Genomic DNA, 17,074 nt, shown 5'->3' with positions numbered 1-17,074 from the left:
ACCCCGCCAAGTGAAGCATCCCTTTCCGTGTACCTGTTATACACCACTACAGATTGAGCAGATAGAATTCAATTATCATTTGCCAGGGTTAACATCAGACCACCCACAATATCTTATTTATAACTGATGACCAGGGATGAAATGTTGCTCCCCTATCATATATGTCAAATTTTTTTTATGAAGCATGGACTTCTTTTAATGAATCATATCTTGTCGAAAAAATGTAAACCTGGTAAAATATTATTTCAAGAAACAAGGGATACTCCATACTACATCAAAGCAAGCAGCACTCAATATATTCCTATACCAATCAAGTGCCAACAACAATGAATCTGCTACACAGTCACCCACTCATACTCACAGGCTCTGACAACAATTTATATTACTAAAAAAAGCAATCAGTCTTATCATCGTACTATAAATTAATAATAATAGTAATAATAATAATACATGTTAAAAACCTAATACCAGAGTTTTATGTTTGCCGCATTCCACTCCACAAATTGTGACTTATTAACATGGCCCAAATATTTCACTAAATCCGTATCTCCTCAAAACATAAGTACCATTACTCTTCTTTGGCAAAAACTTTTGTTATTTCAAGTTGTAAGTTCATTCCTAGGTAGAAGACATGTCTGGTGAGGTCCATTTAACAATTGTTTGCTGTTCATTGAGGTTTGTGGCTTCATTAAACAACAGGAACTTGGAGTATTTTCTATAATGCATCATGGAAGGAAAATCTGTATTTTCAAACATCATCTATAAAACTGAGCTACAATGTCAACAACAACCACAGTCAAAATTTATATAAATGTCATTGTTTTACATTCATATACAACAGATATCTTTGAAATATTGAAGAAAGTCGCATAATGTTTTCTTTTTTTATTTGTGAGGAGTGATTCTTTTTTTATTCCAGTTTCATTGAAATCAATACATATACGCATGACATGTTTATAAAACAAATAAAAACATGCTTAGCAAGCCTGTAGATTAGACGGTACCGGATTTCCAAACCAATAAAAACAACATTTTTTTTTACAATTTGAAGCTCCTAGTTTGCAATGTTTTTATTTAGATGAAGTTTCAACCAGTCAACATTTGCTATGATGGCATCAATACAGTATAATGTTAAATGCCTAGTAACTGCAATGCACACACCTTAGATTTACTACTTTGTGTACCTGCCCCGTTTCTTTACTGATCAGCAGTTATCTTCAATGACAACATTTGACAGTATAGCGTAGAAGGCACAGCTTCATTTTATAACACCATAGCTCTAAACCACATTCAGATAGGTCAAGTCCCAATTTCAAATTCTAATACCTTTGGTTACATTGCATTATAGGCTAAACTGAGATTATACAGTTTAGAAGAAAGAATGGCAGAACTATAAACTACGACTGGTTTTAAAGTTAGACAATTTAATGAAGCTTGTTTTTTTTTGGCTTTCAGTCATTTCTACAAACACACAGCTAAATAATAAAAATGTGATTCATTAACTGAACACACTTCACATTATCCCTAGGATTTGATTTGGTGTCAGAACTGTGTTCTTTAAAAAACGGATTTTATTTAATTCCATAAAGGACTTTTAGGTAAATATTAATATTGCATTATTTATTTTTCTTGGATACCAGCTTTTGCTTAGAGCACCAGTCACAATGCTAATGGTGAATGTTTAATGTAAAAGTGGGACTTGGGGGGGGGTTGTTAGTATGTCTCCTTGAGGAGAAGTATGGAGTCTTATCACCCATGCATTGCTTAATCTCTCAAAGAGATGATATCTGTAGGTATGAAAAATGTGAGTAGTTGCCTCTTTTTTTTGAGAAGGGGGAGGATACTAAAAGTTAAGGTCACCAAGATTTGGAAAGATCTGTGTGGATTCCCTTTGATGTTGCTTTATCTGCTGTTACATATTCTCAAATCGGTCCATTTCCTTTGAATAAGGATCCCACTCATGGATATAATAATACCCCCACTTTGAAGAGCTATACCACAACATACCATTATTCTGCTATACTACACAAGCTTTTTCTTTTCCCTTTCCTGTAAAGTTATGTAAAGAACATGTTGATCTAGTAATCATTTCATACAAATTATTAGCTACATGACCAAGTGTTATGGTGGTTTCATATCAAGTAACACGTTTCAGTAATGCATTGATATCCCTGGTGCAACTAGTATACAACAGAACTACCAACAGCTGGGTTTCCACATGCAAGAGGCCCAAAAGCCACATGTGGCTCCACAGTCAAAGGTTTGGGAACACTTTATTAATAAGAAGCGTATTCTCTGAAGTGCAAATAATCTATATTAAAAAGAATAATTGATGCATAAAAGACAATCTGTTTCTTCTGTATCGATTTTCTTTGTGCTGATATATCCAATGAATTTCATGTTAGGTCACAGAGCTTTGATTTCATTAAACTAAGAATCAAGCATGCAAAATGAATCATTTGGTACTGGATCATTTTAATCCCAAAGAATAAATTCAATGGTTGCTGTTAAATTAATTCCTGAAGAAAAAAAAAAAAACTTTTGACCCGCTCCACAGTAGAAGACATGAAATAAACTCCAAGAGTTGATTCTGTAGTAATATCTCTTAAAGAAAGAGATCAAGTCTATAATATCTCCAGATGACAGATCACACCACGCTTCCTTTTTCTATTTGATGAAGTTTTTAATGGTCCACCTTTGTCCTGTACAGCTCCGAAGAATCAAATCTATTCCTGCATTACCCCTGTTTTCAACTTCTAGGCAGCGTCCTGTACCTTTATTCATTATTGCTCCATTCTAAAAGATACAAATGACAAAAAATATGTTAGATGAAAAGTCTGGAAGTATATTTGAATAAAAAAATATATAGCCTATATGCTATATGTTAGTCTTCTAAACATTTTTGGTTTTCTCAATGTTCTGCAAGTGGATTTTACCTTACCTAAGGGGCATTACTTTAAGCCCACTTAACATAGATATTCTGTATTGGTAAAGCATTTTGGTTTGAGTGTGGTGTGCACTTTTCTGCTGGATGGAATAGCATAGGCCTTTGTGCTATTCCATAGAGAAGAATCCTGTTAAAAAAATGTATACTACATAGTATACTTTGACTTAACATGTGAGACTATATACATGACAAATGCCACAAAGTGAGGCACTAGAAGGACAGTACCGCAGTCTTAGGATGGTGGGGTTGAGGGGCATCATATAACCATGTGTTTTTGGCACTTAAAGGGGTATTCCAGGAAAAAACGTTTTATATATCTCAACTGGCTTCAGAAAGTTAAACAGATTTGAAAATTACTTCTATTAAAAAATCCTAATCCTTTCAATACTTATGAGCTTCTGAAGTTAAGGTTGTTCTTTTCTGTCTAAGTCCTCTCTGATGACACCTGTCTCGGGAAATGCCCAGTTTAGAAGCAAATCCCCATAGCAAACCTCTTCTAAACTGGGCATTTCCTGAGACAGGTGTCATCAGAGAGGACTTAGACAGAATAGAACAACCTTAACTTCAGAAGCTCATAAGTACTGAAAGGATTAAGATTTTTTAATAGAAGTAATTTACAAATCTGTTTAACTTTCTGGAGCCAGTTGATATATATATATATATATATATATATATATAAAGCCGGTGTGAGACCGGTGAAACGTAGTCCTCTGCACGCTATGAAATAAATCTATTTGTTTTGACTGCAACAGTGGTGTGCTGCATTCTATTTCATATATATATATATATATATATATATATATATATATATATATAAAAGTTTTTTCCTGGAATACCCCTTTAAATGCAGTGTATAGGGGACCTAGGGAGTTGCTTTGACATCCTAATCTAGAGGACACAGAAGATCAGATAAGAGAGTAAGAACATTCCATCCTCCCTTCTAAAGGAGAGGTTCATACAGGTGTATTTCACCCAACGTTTTGCTTAATCTGCTTCGTCCGGACGAAGCAGATTAAGTGAAATGTTGGGTGATGCTGGAGGTCTTACTGTGCTCCCACTAGGTGATACTTGTTTATACCTTTAATGCTGTAACTCTCTACCAATAATGGCTTAGTTACTTGCAGTATATAGGGTATTTTTTTTATACGTCTTCTTCTGTTGCATGCTTTATCCAGACTATACATTGTTTGATATATATATAATATATATAATATAAACCTCCTGCCCTGTATTTGATAGAATCGTCTGTTTACAACTTACCTGATACAGCTATATCTTTTCGTGATTTTAAAGGTCATGTCTGAATGCATTCATGTTCAATAAAATGTAAATATTTTTGATCTATATACGCTTATTTTTTCTCTTGTTGTTCTATTCTTACTTTATCAAAATAGTTTCCTAACATGCAAACTTTTTTGACAACTATAATACAATACTTCAGTTGAGTCTTCATGAAAATTTTTTTACAATGTTGTGATTGAAAACTGTTGCTTTGTAACTTAGAAAATACGTGTCAGAAATGCAACACAACTTATGCATAAATTGAAAACATTAGAAAACATTTGCTTTGTTGTTAAAATGTAAAACTTTCTACAATACTTGTTTTTGTGCTCTATTCTTCCTAAATCTAATGAATAAAAATCTGTCTGACAAAAACTTTGTCTGATTTTCCCATAGCAACAAATTACAGCTCAGCTTTCCTTTCTCAAATCGCTCTGGTAAAATAAAAGCTGACCTGTTAATTGTAACCATGTTAGAATTAGACAGTGTTTGTCTCAGATTAATAAATCTGAGCAAAAATTTTATGAAATGCCAAAGTTTGTTGGTTCAATTTGCCTTTAATAATGCAGCAGTAAAAAATAGTTACCTGTATAAAGCTCCAGCGTTTATGAAGTGTGCTTTTTACTTTATCACAATCCATAAGTTGGGGAAATTTACTTTTCTTATTATCCACTAAACAGCGAGTATCGGGTAAGAGAATTGTGCTCCCTAGAGTACCCAGATGGAGGTAGCCTTCCTTTGTATATCTCCCAAGCTGTGAACAGAAGAAACTTTGCATTACTGTTACAAAAAGTAAATATACTGTAACGCCTGCACTCCGGCCAGAAACGCCGTCCGTGAGCGCTCTTTGCTCATGTCCCCGCTGCCGGTGGGGCTGGGATTCGCATCACGGGACGTGCCCACATGCGAATCCCAGCCTGTCGTTCACCTTCCTCATCTTCCGCCTCTCCATGTCCTCGCAGCCCCGCCTTGCATGCCCTCACCTCCTAGTCCATACGTGCCAGAGCTCTTACTCTTAAAGGGCCAGTGCTCATTTAATCAAGTGTCTACACCTGTCCCCTGTCCTTAAATATCAGCTCCTCCCTTGGTTCCCTGCCAGACCTTTGGTTACCTTGTGCCATTGTGAAAGTCTGTGTTCCTGTTACTATGTACCTGTTCCTTGCTACCTTACTTCCCCTGCACCCGTGTTACCTGGCCTGATCTACTGCTTTCTTGCCACGTCCTGCCAGTCTCCTTTAGTGCCATGCCACCTTCCAGCTACCTCCTGCCTCGGCAAGACCATCCTGCTTTGCGGCGGGCACTGGTGAGAACCAGCGGCATCTTAGACTCTGCTCCCTGGCACAGCTCACATCATCATCCGCATATGCCAAGAGGATCTGCTGCCTGCTGAGATTGCCTGTTAGTTTGGGAGACTCCAACCAAAATGGTTTTTTACTTCTTCTCCTAGGTGCTAGATTCCTGAAATATCCTTACATATTCCTAAATGTAAATGAAGGTCTTTGTGCACCCATTCTTGTCACAAGCCTCTATGTCTTTCTTGATACATTCCATACCCTTGGCTGCAGCTGCCTGGCACTAGTCATTAAAGTTTAGCTTACTGTCCACCAGTTTACTGTTCTTTTAGGTAGAAGTTTTACCTAATGTCTTATTATTTAGCACATAATTGTACATGTGGCCCAAGTACATAACTTTCCATTTATCCATATTAAGGGGGTACTTCCGTGAAAAACTTTATTTTTTTTTTAAATCAACTGGTGCCAGAAAGTTAAACAGATTTGTAAATTACTTCTATTAAAACATCTTAATCCTTCCAGTACTTTTTAGGGGCTATATACTACAGAGGAAATGCTTTACTTTTTAGATCTCTCTGATGTCATGACCACAGTGCTCTCAGCTGACCAGATGATTTTTTTTTATAGAAGTAATTTACAAATCTGTTTAACTTTCTGGCACCAGATGATAAAAAAAAAAAAAAAAGTTTTCCACGGGAGTACCCCTTTAAACATCATTTGCCATGTCTGTGCCCAAACCTCTAGCTTCCCTAGATCCCTATGTAATATTATGTTATCCTCCTCTGTGGTGATCAACTTATCCAGTTTAGTGCCATCTGCAAATATAAAAATTATTTGTATTCTCTCTACAAGGTAATTAATAAACATATTGTAAATAAGTGGAACCCTGCAATACCCCACTTGTAACTTTCACCTAACCAGAGTAAGTTCCATTGATCCCCACCCTCTGCTTCCTATCACTGGACAAGTTGCTAACCAATCTACATATATCATTCCATAGTCCCAGCATCCTCATTTTATGTACTAACCTTTTGTGTGGCACAGTATAAAGTGCATTAGTCCACATACACAACATTCACAGCTTTACCCCACATAACTGACCATAGAAGCTGGTCAGATTAGTCTGTCAGGACCAATCCCGCATAAACCCATGTTGGTGCTGTGTTAGAAGGTTATTTTTATTAAGATTCTCCAGAATAACATCTCTCAGAAAACACTAAAAAATCTTACCCACGGCAGATGTTATACTAACAGGCCTATAGTTCCCAGGATCCATTTTTGCCCCCTTTTTGAATATTGATACCACATTTGCTAATCGCCAGTCCTGTGAAACAATCCCTGTCATTATAGAATCTTTAAATATAGGGAATAAGGGTCTGTCTAGCACATTACTTAATTCTTGTAAAACCCTGGGATTATACCAACTGCTCGCGGTACATTTTGTGTTTCCTGTGTAAATACAGCAAAAGGCATTTAGTAGATTGGCCTTTTCTTCATCCGCTTACACCATTACACCCAGATTATGTCTTATTATTTATGTAGCTGAAGAATATTTTAGTTTTTTTTACTTTCTATGGTAATCATTATTTCTGTTGCAATTTCTGCTAATTGTATTTGTTTTTATAGAATGTATTCTTCTTATAATTTTTTCACGCCTACCCACTACCTTCTTGTTTCATTTACCTGAATGCTTTCCTATTATCATGTATCAGAGCCCTAACTGTTTTTGTTAACCACATAGCTTTTTTTCTTATTTCTTAGATGTGGTATTGTATTTTTTCTGTGTTTACAGCCATGGCAGTGTGCACCTGCACATTTATTCAATTTTTGTTTGGATGTGCTTATCAACTCCGTTTATTTTACTATGTGGTTTGGTGCATTCATTTTCACATTTCAAGCATTTTTAACAATGCAGTTAGTACAATTTTTTTTTTTAATATAAAGTGAACCCCAGGGGAAAAATGTTTGTTATAATTTCATTATTTACAGAATCAGAGTTACGTTAGTTTAAGAAAGTACCCTGTATCTCATACCTTTGCACATATTTTAAGCTCTTCTCTGCCAGATAAGGATATCTTAATCAAATCTGGCTCATAACTTTAGAAAATACTATGATTCATTTGCTTTATAAGCAATTACTGAACCATTGATGACCATTTATGATAATAATAATGAACCAATTTGTTAAATGATTTAATCTTTTTGCCAGAAAAAAAAATGTCACTAAAGGCTTCTAGAATTTAATGTGTGTAGTTTAGTGCAAGGGTAATAGAGGTGATCTGGCAATTTATTATGTCTGTAGATAATTGCACATAATTAAAGTTGGGAGTTGTAGTTCTATATCAGCATCACAGATTGGGAACAAGTATACAAGATTAATGTTTGCAGTGCCAAGACAAGTTACTTTCTAAGTGGGTATATTAATGGGTATATTAATAACTTTAATGCTATAGATGTGTCTGTATTGTGACATTTTTCTTAAATAAGACACACATCTTGCCGAATCCCACAATTTTTTTTCTCCTGTATAGGAGCAGAAACGCTGGTGGAGTATGATAATATGACCCCCCCCCCCTTATATGTCAGCTGAATGTTGGTGCTCTCCAGAGCGTGAAGATCCGTATGCATCATTGGCTCATCTTGGCCTGTATTGCTAAGCAACAACCTGAACATATTTGGGTTGCTACTTACTAAACAGCAGTTCTAGATTATTATGCATTAGGTCTGAAACACTTGAACACTGTGGAACACAAACATAGATCAAACATTTTAAATGAATATGTAAGGGAGCTTTTCATGGAAGGAATATTCCAATAGTTATATGGCAACCACAGGACACTGGTGTTAACATCTACACAGTAGTCAACCACATAAGCACAACAATAAGTAACATTCTTCATCAATAGTCAAAATAATTTGTACTGATAATTTGTACTGAATGCTTTTTTTTTTATTCATGTAAACTATACAGAGACCTAAATTGATACACTACTGTAAGTAATGCATAAAGTCATTTAAAACATACAAACTATCAGATTTTATGTTCACAGCCAGCCAAGATGCAATAACTGCAAAACCAGAATTGTTTTTTAAATAAAACCAATACCGTATAGTTCTATGCTATTTTAAAACATAGTAGTGCCAGAAGCCCTAAAAAATGCTGTAAATCAGCAAAATATACCTGAAAGGGTAGAAAGTGCTAAGAAGAGCTTCAATCTGTACCACCTATAGGGAGGCAAAAATTGCACACTTTTTGAGTTTGTTGACATTGGCCACCTATTTAATGTGTATGGTGTCTCCAAACTCAGGCATTTTAAATTTCAACTGCTAGATCATTTTTATCTTGAGGAGGTAAGCTACCTCAAGAGGTGTATGTATGGGAGTGTTTTATTTTATTTTTATTTTTTTTCCATTCCACATATGTGAGTCAGATGATACCTAGCTTACGGCCCCCATAGTCTTATGCACCTGTGTGCTAAATCCTTTCTACCCCGGTTGGCAAGAGCCATGTGTTTCGGAGTTCTAGGAGCTGTAATGCTAATCTGGCCCTGGCCATAGCTGTGATAAGTAAAACAAATCTATGCTCCTATCAGTACAGTCACTTGTTTTATACATTTAGGGTATTTTCACAGCTAAAACACAGGCTGGGACAAAGTCCAGAAAATTTAGGTTGGGACTATCACTCCTCTGTGCTCACACCTGTCCTATCAGACACTTGTCTGAAAACAGAGCAACAGCACAGAAACCTGCAGTGATTGTAAGAAGAGACACAGCAAACTCAAGAAGGAAGTGAATGCATGGTAAGTGAGGGCAACCTCAGTGCTTGCATGATACACACCCCTTCCTGAGCAGTGGATATCAGAATGAATGAGCAGCAGAAAAGAGAGATTTGTGAGCCAAATGCAGATGTTAGACTCATAAGAAAGACATAAAGCATCTGTATAACCTAGTAAGTAATATATATTAGCATTTCTTTTTTTCTGTGATATGACAGGTACACTTTAACAAAAATTAATAATTTGACTTGACTAATGACAGGCCACCATCATTTAGAACAATGGTCTTCAAACTGTGGACATCCAAATGTTTCCAAACTACAACTCCCAGCATGCCCCGAGAGCCAATGGCTCTGATTGGTTGTTATGGGCAAATAGTTCTGGGCCTTTAATGACAGTATAGACATTCTTTACTCTTACAGTCAAATAAAAGTGGTAGAAACGTATGAAAAAAACTTGCAAATATGTTTTGCGTATAACATACTTTAAAAAAGTACCCTAGTAAACTAATAAAAACTGTTTTGTTTCTTTTTAAATGGGCAGTCTTCTACTATTACATTATTTCAAGAGAGCTAATGAAAGTGCTACAGATGCATTTGATAATTAGGTTTGCTGACACAAAGTCAGAAATAATATCACTTCAGTGGTTTTATGGGTATTTATGCCGTATGAACAAGCCCCAAAGTAATGCAATTAACACAAGTTCATTATTCTAGAATAACCAAACTATTACTGCTCAATTGTGTAAATCTTTATAATCATCGATATGTGACTCAAACTGATGAACTGTGAACCATAAAACAAATGGAAAGTGATCAAACCTGAGGGCCCCATCCATGGCACGGATACATTATAGCTGTGTGATTCTCCTGTGGGCCTTGGTCTAGACAAACATCTTTAGCTTTGTTGTTCCGTAACTGTGAAAACAAGGACATAAGGTTTTTTTCTTTTTCTTTTTAGATTTAAAAGAACATTTTGAAGTGTTCTGAAAACTGTTCTATTGCTTAGTTAGTGCAAAAATGGAACAATGACTTTCAAACTAATATCTGACTTCTTAACATGGATACAAGGGAATAATGGGGAAGATTTATTAAAACCTGTGCAGAGGTAACGTGGAGCAGGTGCCCATTGCAACTAACCAGATCGCTTCTTACATTTTTTTAGCGGCCTTTATTAAAATGTCAGGTGCTACCTATTAGAAGTAGTTACCCTGTAAGTCAAATAATGACATACTAAAAAGCCCTGCCAATTCAGAATCTCTTCCATAAGGAAGAAAAGCCCTTTTCTTAAAGGGGCTGTCTATATATATATATATATATATATATATATATATATAAATATATATATATATATATATATATATATATATATATATACTTCTATACTTGGCCTAAATCATTAGAAAGTGAACCATTATTAAAGAAAATATGAATATATAGTAGATCAGCCATTAGAGCATATGCAAGAGAAAAGTATCTAACATGCCATAAACCTAATATACTATGCCTACCATTTTTATGTAATCATTTATTTTTTCACAGAAACACTAGGACTATGGCTGATCTAAAAACAAAGAAAGAGGTTTTGTGTTTTCGTGTTTAATTAACTCAATAAAAAGGGTTAATAAGGGGCCTAGTTAATAAAGGTGAAAAAAAACTTTCTGTGTGGCTTATGGCTTAGTCGTGGTAGCCGTCTGACATCATCCATTACTAAGCAGGGGTACGGTGTTATCCTGTAAATTAGTTAATGCTAATCCCCCCTGATTATTGTATACCTTATTGTCAATAAACAGCCAGGTACAAACCAAACAGTAGCAATCTGGCACTACTAGGGTTGGAAATGCAATTTATTTTGGCCCTCCCCAGCCTAATAATACCAGCTTGCAACTGCCCAAGTCCCAGACCATAACTTTGATTCGGCTGCCAGTGGGTATTGGTGGTAATAATAGGGCTTATAATAGCCATTTTAGGGGCTAACACTAATTCCCGGAATAGTAATGGTCAGATTGGTCCCTTTATTGTTTTTATGATTGTAACTAGGATGATCAACCTGCTTTCTGACTTAGAAAACTTTGAAATAAGCACAGTACTATATAAATAACAACAAAAAGGTCACATCCTTTTGACATTAGACTCTAAAACACTGCCACAAAACAGTTATAACTTGATTCGGTTGAAGTCACCTCTATGAAGTTTGAGAAAATAAAAAAGAATAAAGTAGATACTGCAAACAAAGTACATTCGCTATATACTCCATATTTTTATTAATGGTTTAGAAAAGATATAGAAGTAAAATATGTTTATGTAAAAAACATGCATTTTACTTCTATATCTTTCCTAAACCAGAAATAAAAATAATATATAATCATTTTTTATATTATTATTTATCTGTTTATTTATTATATGATTTTAACCATCAGCAAAAACAAGAAACATCCATATAAAATTTATTGAATGTAAGATAATATGACACAATAAAGGCTAACAAAGTTAGTGAATGGAGCAACTAGAACAAATCCGACATGCCACAAGATCCAACATAATGGTAATAATAGCAAGATAGTGGGTGTGTATTACAAGAAATCTGGAAGTAGCAAGAAGTTTTACTGCAAGAGCCCTTAAAAAGTTACAATAGCCATCAACCCAGGAAAAAGAGGTCAGAAGGGTGTTTTCTTTTTAGAGCAGATTGTTAAGTTCATTCATTAATTACTAAATCACTATAATCTATCTTGATCTGACAGTCCAAATATTGCTCCTTTTAAGGGTGCATCCATATGGGAAATAAATGCTGTGGTTTTTCCACCGGGAAAAGTCCACAGAGTTCCAGCAGATAAATCCATCCAAAATCATGCAGTTTTTTTTTGCTGTGGATTTGTATGGAGGGTAAATAAGGAAAAAAGCAAATGGTCTGTATTTACCAAAGCTATCTACTACAGAGACTGCTTAAACGTAAACTAGACTGTCTAAGGAAGTGTGAGACCTTTTATTGTGGCTTATGCTGTTGTATAAATCTTTAAACTAGAGATTGGCTTGGGCGCACAAAGGGTGGACTAAATATTGTGTGGGGCACAAAGGGAGGCATCACTAGAGTAAGAAAGAATAATAAGGGAACTACTAGTACTCATTTCTGTTTTGTGGCACTATAGGAGGGTTAACTACTATGTGGGGGCACTATTTGGGGGGAACTATTGTGTGGGGGCACTTTTGGAAAAACTGTGGGAAGTGGGAAGTACTCTTAAGGGGTTAATTACTATGAAGGGAAATATTGGGGGTTAAATACTGTGTGTGTACAATATTAGGGGACTAATAATTCATAGGCGAATAGCATTCAACTGGGAATTTTGGGAAGAGGTAATATGCAAAGCAGCTAAATAATATCACCTAAATATCAGCTTTTCACTTCAAGTACATTGTAATAAACTGATCGGGAATTAATGCTAAACTTGAAATCTTTTCAGAAGAAGAAAATACCCATCTACAGACAGCTAATTTGGGGTGTTGCCCCTCATCAGTACAGGGCATGGTATCCTGGCCTGTCAAAGTAGGCCAAAACATAAATTGGTCCTTGAGGAATACACCTTTACCGGCGTATGTAGATTCACAGGCCATTACAACATGGTTAAAAAAAAAAATAATAAGTTACGTCAGGTTGGAATGGGAACTGCTTAAATGGGCTATTCGGTAATAGAAGAACAGAGATAATTTCTTCCAAAAACAGCACCACTCCTGTCCTCAGGTTGAGTGTGGTATTACAACTTGGCTTCATTCACTTCAATGGACTGAGCTGCAGTACAACACACAACCTGGGGACAGGAGTGGTGCTATTTTTTGAATAATCCATCTCTGTATTTCTAATCTGTGATAAACCCTTTAAGCTCCAATATTAGCCATTTTCATTAACTCTGTTGTATTGTACATATGGTAATATGCTTCAAGATAATTGTGTTAGTAGAGAATATCTATCAGTCATATGAACCACATGTAATTAATGGTCCTGATTTATCAATCTGACTGGAATCCTAATTGTCTGTTTTTCCCATAGCAACCGATCACAGCTCAACTTTCACTTGATAAGAGCTCATTAAGATTGGAAATTGAGCTGTGATTGGTTGCTGTGGGAACAGCCAGGCAATTAGGGTTTCAGGCTGATTGAGAAATCTCCCCCAATGTGTACTATACCTCTCCATAAGCAACAGTATTATTGTATCTTCTCATTTCTGGATAAACATTATCCAAGTACCACTGAAAGTTTTTGCACTTCAAGCTTTTCCTTAAAGCGATTCTTTCTGATATGTCACCAATGTCAATTCCTGGGTTCTGAAAACAAAGGAAAAATAAAACTTAATACATTTTTAAATACAGTGAATTATATGGTTAAGAATAGTTTTTGTCATTCTAGGTGCTTATGCTATACCTCTAATGGTAAATTCCATGCAATGTAAACATGTGATTTGTAGTCATCCATCCAAACTTCAGCTACCCGTAAAGCATTTCTCTTTGTGTAGAAATCAATATTATTGTTATATGGCTTTCTTTTGCGTTCTATGTGTGCCACTCTTGAACACGGGAGGACTTCCATACTTCCACCACACAGCCACACCTGGAATAAAGTAATGTTTATCAATAATACTCTAGTAAACTATGAAATTTAGACATGCAAGCTTTATTATGTGGTCCCTTCTTAGATGTCTAGTACTATGAAATATGGAACAGTTCTGCCACTGGCTACCGGTATTGGGTCCTAAGTGGGGGTTCTCCACTTAGGACCCAACATGTGAGCTAGAGTCAACCATCACTAAGTAGGAGAAGATCATTCTGGTAGACCCAGCTAAATATTATGTAACACGGTTAACTATTTACAGTATTTGAATGGCCAATGCATCGCCAAATAACATTTTCTCTAGCCCAAGGTAAATGACCCTTTGCAATGAGCTGTTGCCAGTCCTCATGAGACAACTTCTGCAGCTGCTTCCCAATGAGTGACTTATATAAACAGCATTGTTATGTGAACCTTTACATACAGTATGATACATGCATGGCATATTGTTCAGTAAGGCTAAGAAGTGGGCACTGGAACTGTGCTCGCTTCACAGTCAATAACCAACATCAGTGATCACAAGATTTGTGACAGGAAGAAATTTGTCAACTCTTTCATCTGTATCCAAAGTCACTGTGACTGCAGGGGAGAAAGCATTTCTTATGGCAGCCAGAGGTTTCCTAAAGGCTATTCAAGGACCTGCTCACATAGTTTGCTCTACTAGCAGAATGGTGGTGTAACTGAGCAATGCTATATTTAGCATTGTTCAGTATAATTCCCTAGGGATTCTCCCAACAAGGCACTCTTTTTTTTTTTTTTTAAGCAAACTCCTGTTCGTTTGCAGCTGCCAGAGGTAGTTGGAAAAGCCAAATCTGGGCGCAGCTCCCATTGATTTTAAAAGGGTACTTCGATGAAAAAAAAATGTTTTTAAATCATCTACTCTTGACAGTTCCGGAGACAGACAGATGTGTCAGCAGAGAGCACTGTGGTCAGACATAAATTAAATTAAAGAAGTGATTTACAAATTTGAAGTAATTTACAAATCTGTTTAACGTTCTGGCACCAGGTTTTAACCAGAGTACCCCTTTAATGCATAGCTCCCATTGGTTTTCATGGGGGTTGCATAAACAGTGTAGCCCCTCGAGCTGGCCCTTGGCATTTCCGGTCACCACCGCTCACTGGGCAGTGATCGGACAGGGATGACTGCTGATATCTATCAGCAGCCATCCTGGCACATCACCTAGGGGGGTCCTGAGACCCCCCATAACTGTGATCGCCATGATTCGCCGGTCATAACTGACCGCTGAATCGCATTTTTCCGGGCTAATCAGGTCTCTGGTGACCCGATTGCCTGGAAAATGAGAGTGATTGGGGCTGACCAACCAATGGCAGGAGGGGGATAGGGGGGTTATAGTCAATTTCCCCCATAGAAGCGCAGGCAGAGCGGGGGATCAGAGGAAGGCAGCTTACATGCCTGCAGGATCGTGGCGGCAGCTGGCAGCAGAGGATGCAGCGGTGGCGAGCAGTGTCAGGTCATTTTACAGAAGTCTCTAAACTGTGGCCCTCCAGATCTTGCAAAACTACAACTCCCAGCATGCCTAGACATCTGTTTTCTGTCTGGGCATACTGGGAGTTGTAGTTTTGCAACATCTGGCATGCCACAGTTTGGAGACCTCTGCACCGTAGTCTCCAAACTGTGGTGCTCCAGATGTTGCAAAACTACAACTCCCAGCATGCCCACAATGTCCAGGCATGATGGGAGTTGTAGTTCGGCAACATCTGAAGGGCCAGATGTTGAAAAACAACAACGCCCAGCATGCCTAATATTATGGGCATTCTGAGAGTTGTAGTTTTGCAATATCTGGAGGGCCACAGTTTGGAGACTTCTGCACAGTAGTCTCCAAACTGTTCCCCTCCAGCTGTTGCAAAACTACAACTCCCAGCATGACTTTTGGCTGTCAGTGCATGCTGGAAGTTGCAGTTTTGTAACAGCTGGAGGCCCACTAGTGGGGAAACACTGAGTTAGGGTCTGTTACCTAACTCTGTATTTCCCAACCTGTGTGCCACCAGCTGTTGCAAAACTACAACTCCCAGCATGCACTGACAGACTAAGTATGCTGGGAGTTGTAGTTTTGCAACAACTGGAGACGCACTGGTTAGGTAACAGACACAAACTCAGTGTTTCCCCACCAGTGTGTCTACAGCTGTCGCAAAACTACAACTCCCAGTACCCACGGACTGTCAGTGCATGCTGGGAGTTGTAGTTTTGCAACAGCTGGAGGTTTGCCCCAACCCCCCCCCCATGTGATTGTACAGGTACATTCACAGGGGCGGGGTTTACAGTGAGTTTCCCACTGCAAGTATGAGCTGTGACAAATTTTCTGCCGCAGCTCAAACTCCCAGAGACTCACTGTAAATCCCCATCTGTGTAAATGTACCCTAAAAATACTACACTACACAAAATAAAGAGTAAAACACTACATATACACCCTTACATAGTTACCCCTCCCCCCCAATAAAAAATTTTTACGGATTGTACGGCACTGTTTCCAAAATGGATCCTCCAGCTGTTGCAAAACAACAATTCTGAGAATTGCCGGACAGCCATTGACTGTCCAGGCATGTTGAGGGTTGTGCAACAGCTGAAGGCACTCTGTTAAGGATACACTGCCGTAGGGTATTTTTTGGTGGCGGAGGCAAGTGCCATGCTTGCCTCCTGGTCGGTCCCTATGCAAATCCTTATTTTAGGCCTCAAATGCGCATGGCGCTCTCTCCCCCTGTAGCCCTGTCATATTTCAAGGCAACAGTTTAGTGCCACATATGGGGTATTACAAATTTTAAAATGTTTCTTCTTTTACCCCTTATGAAAAGGAAAGGTTAGGGGCTACACCAGCATGTTAGTGTAATAAAAATTACTCCATACCCCATACTTTTCATTTTCATAAGAGGTGAAAGACCCCCGAAATTTGTAACGCAATTTCTGCTGACTACAGAAATACCCCACATGTGGACGTAAAGTGCTCTGCGGGAGCACAACATGGCTCAAGAATGAAAGTGCATCATGAACACTCGAGGCCAAAATTGGTGATTTGCACAGTGGTGGATGATAGTTACAGCGGTTTTAACATAAACGCAAAAAAAAAAAAAACACCCACTTGTGACCCTATTTTGGAAACTACACCCCTCAAGGATGGTAATAGGTGTTTGATGAATTTTCTTTAAATTTGGACGTGAAAATGAAA

The 17,074-nt window shown here is 37.4% G+C and overlaps 1 protein-coding gene across 1 annotated transcript in view; it reads right to left on the bottom strand.

Annotated features, from left to right (window-relative positions):
* Nucleotides 1-870: 870 nt before the first annotated feature.
* Nucleotides 871-17,074, bottom strand: part of GALNT17 (polypeptide N-acetylgalactosaminyltransferase 17) — a 444,849-nt gene continuing 428,645 nt past the window's right edge. The window contains exons 7-11 of the mRNA XM_056556472.1: nt 13,710-13,895; nt 13,475-13,612; nt 10,118-10,213; nt 4,815-4,982; nt 871-2,796 (exon numbers count right to left, since the gene is read on the bottom strand). Of these exons, the coding sequence (XP_056412447.1) occupies nt 2,668-2,796; nt 4,815-4,982; nt 10,118-10,213; nt 13,475-13,612; nt 13,710-13,895 (717 nt within the window). The 3' untranslated portion in view covers nt 871-2,667. The remainder of the gene's footprint in view (nt 2,797-4,814; nt 4,983-10,117; nt 10,214-13,474; nt 13,613-13,709; nt 13,896-17,074) is intronic.

This window comes from Hyla sarda, chromosome 2 (genome assembly GCF_029499605.1).
Source record: "Hyla sarda isolate aHylSar1 chromosome 2, aHylSar1.hap1, whole genome shotgun sequence".
Lineage (NCBI taxonomy): Eukaryota > Metazoa > Chordata > Amphibia > Anura > Hylidae > Hyla > Hyla sarda.
This window is presented reverse-complemented; position numbering and strand designations above follow the sequence as displayed.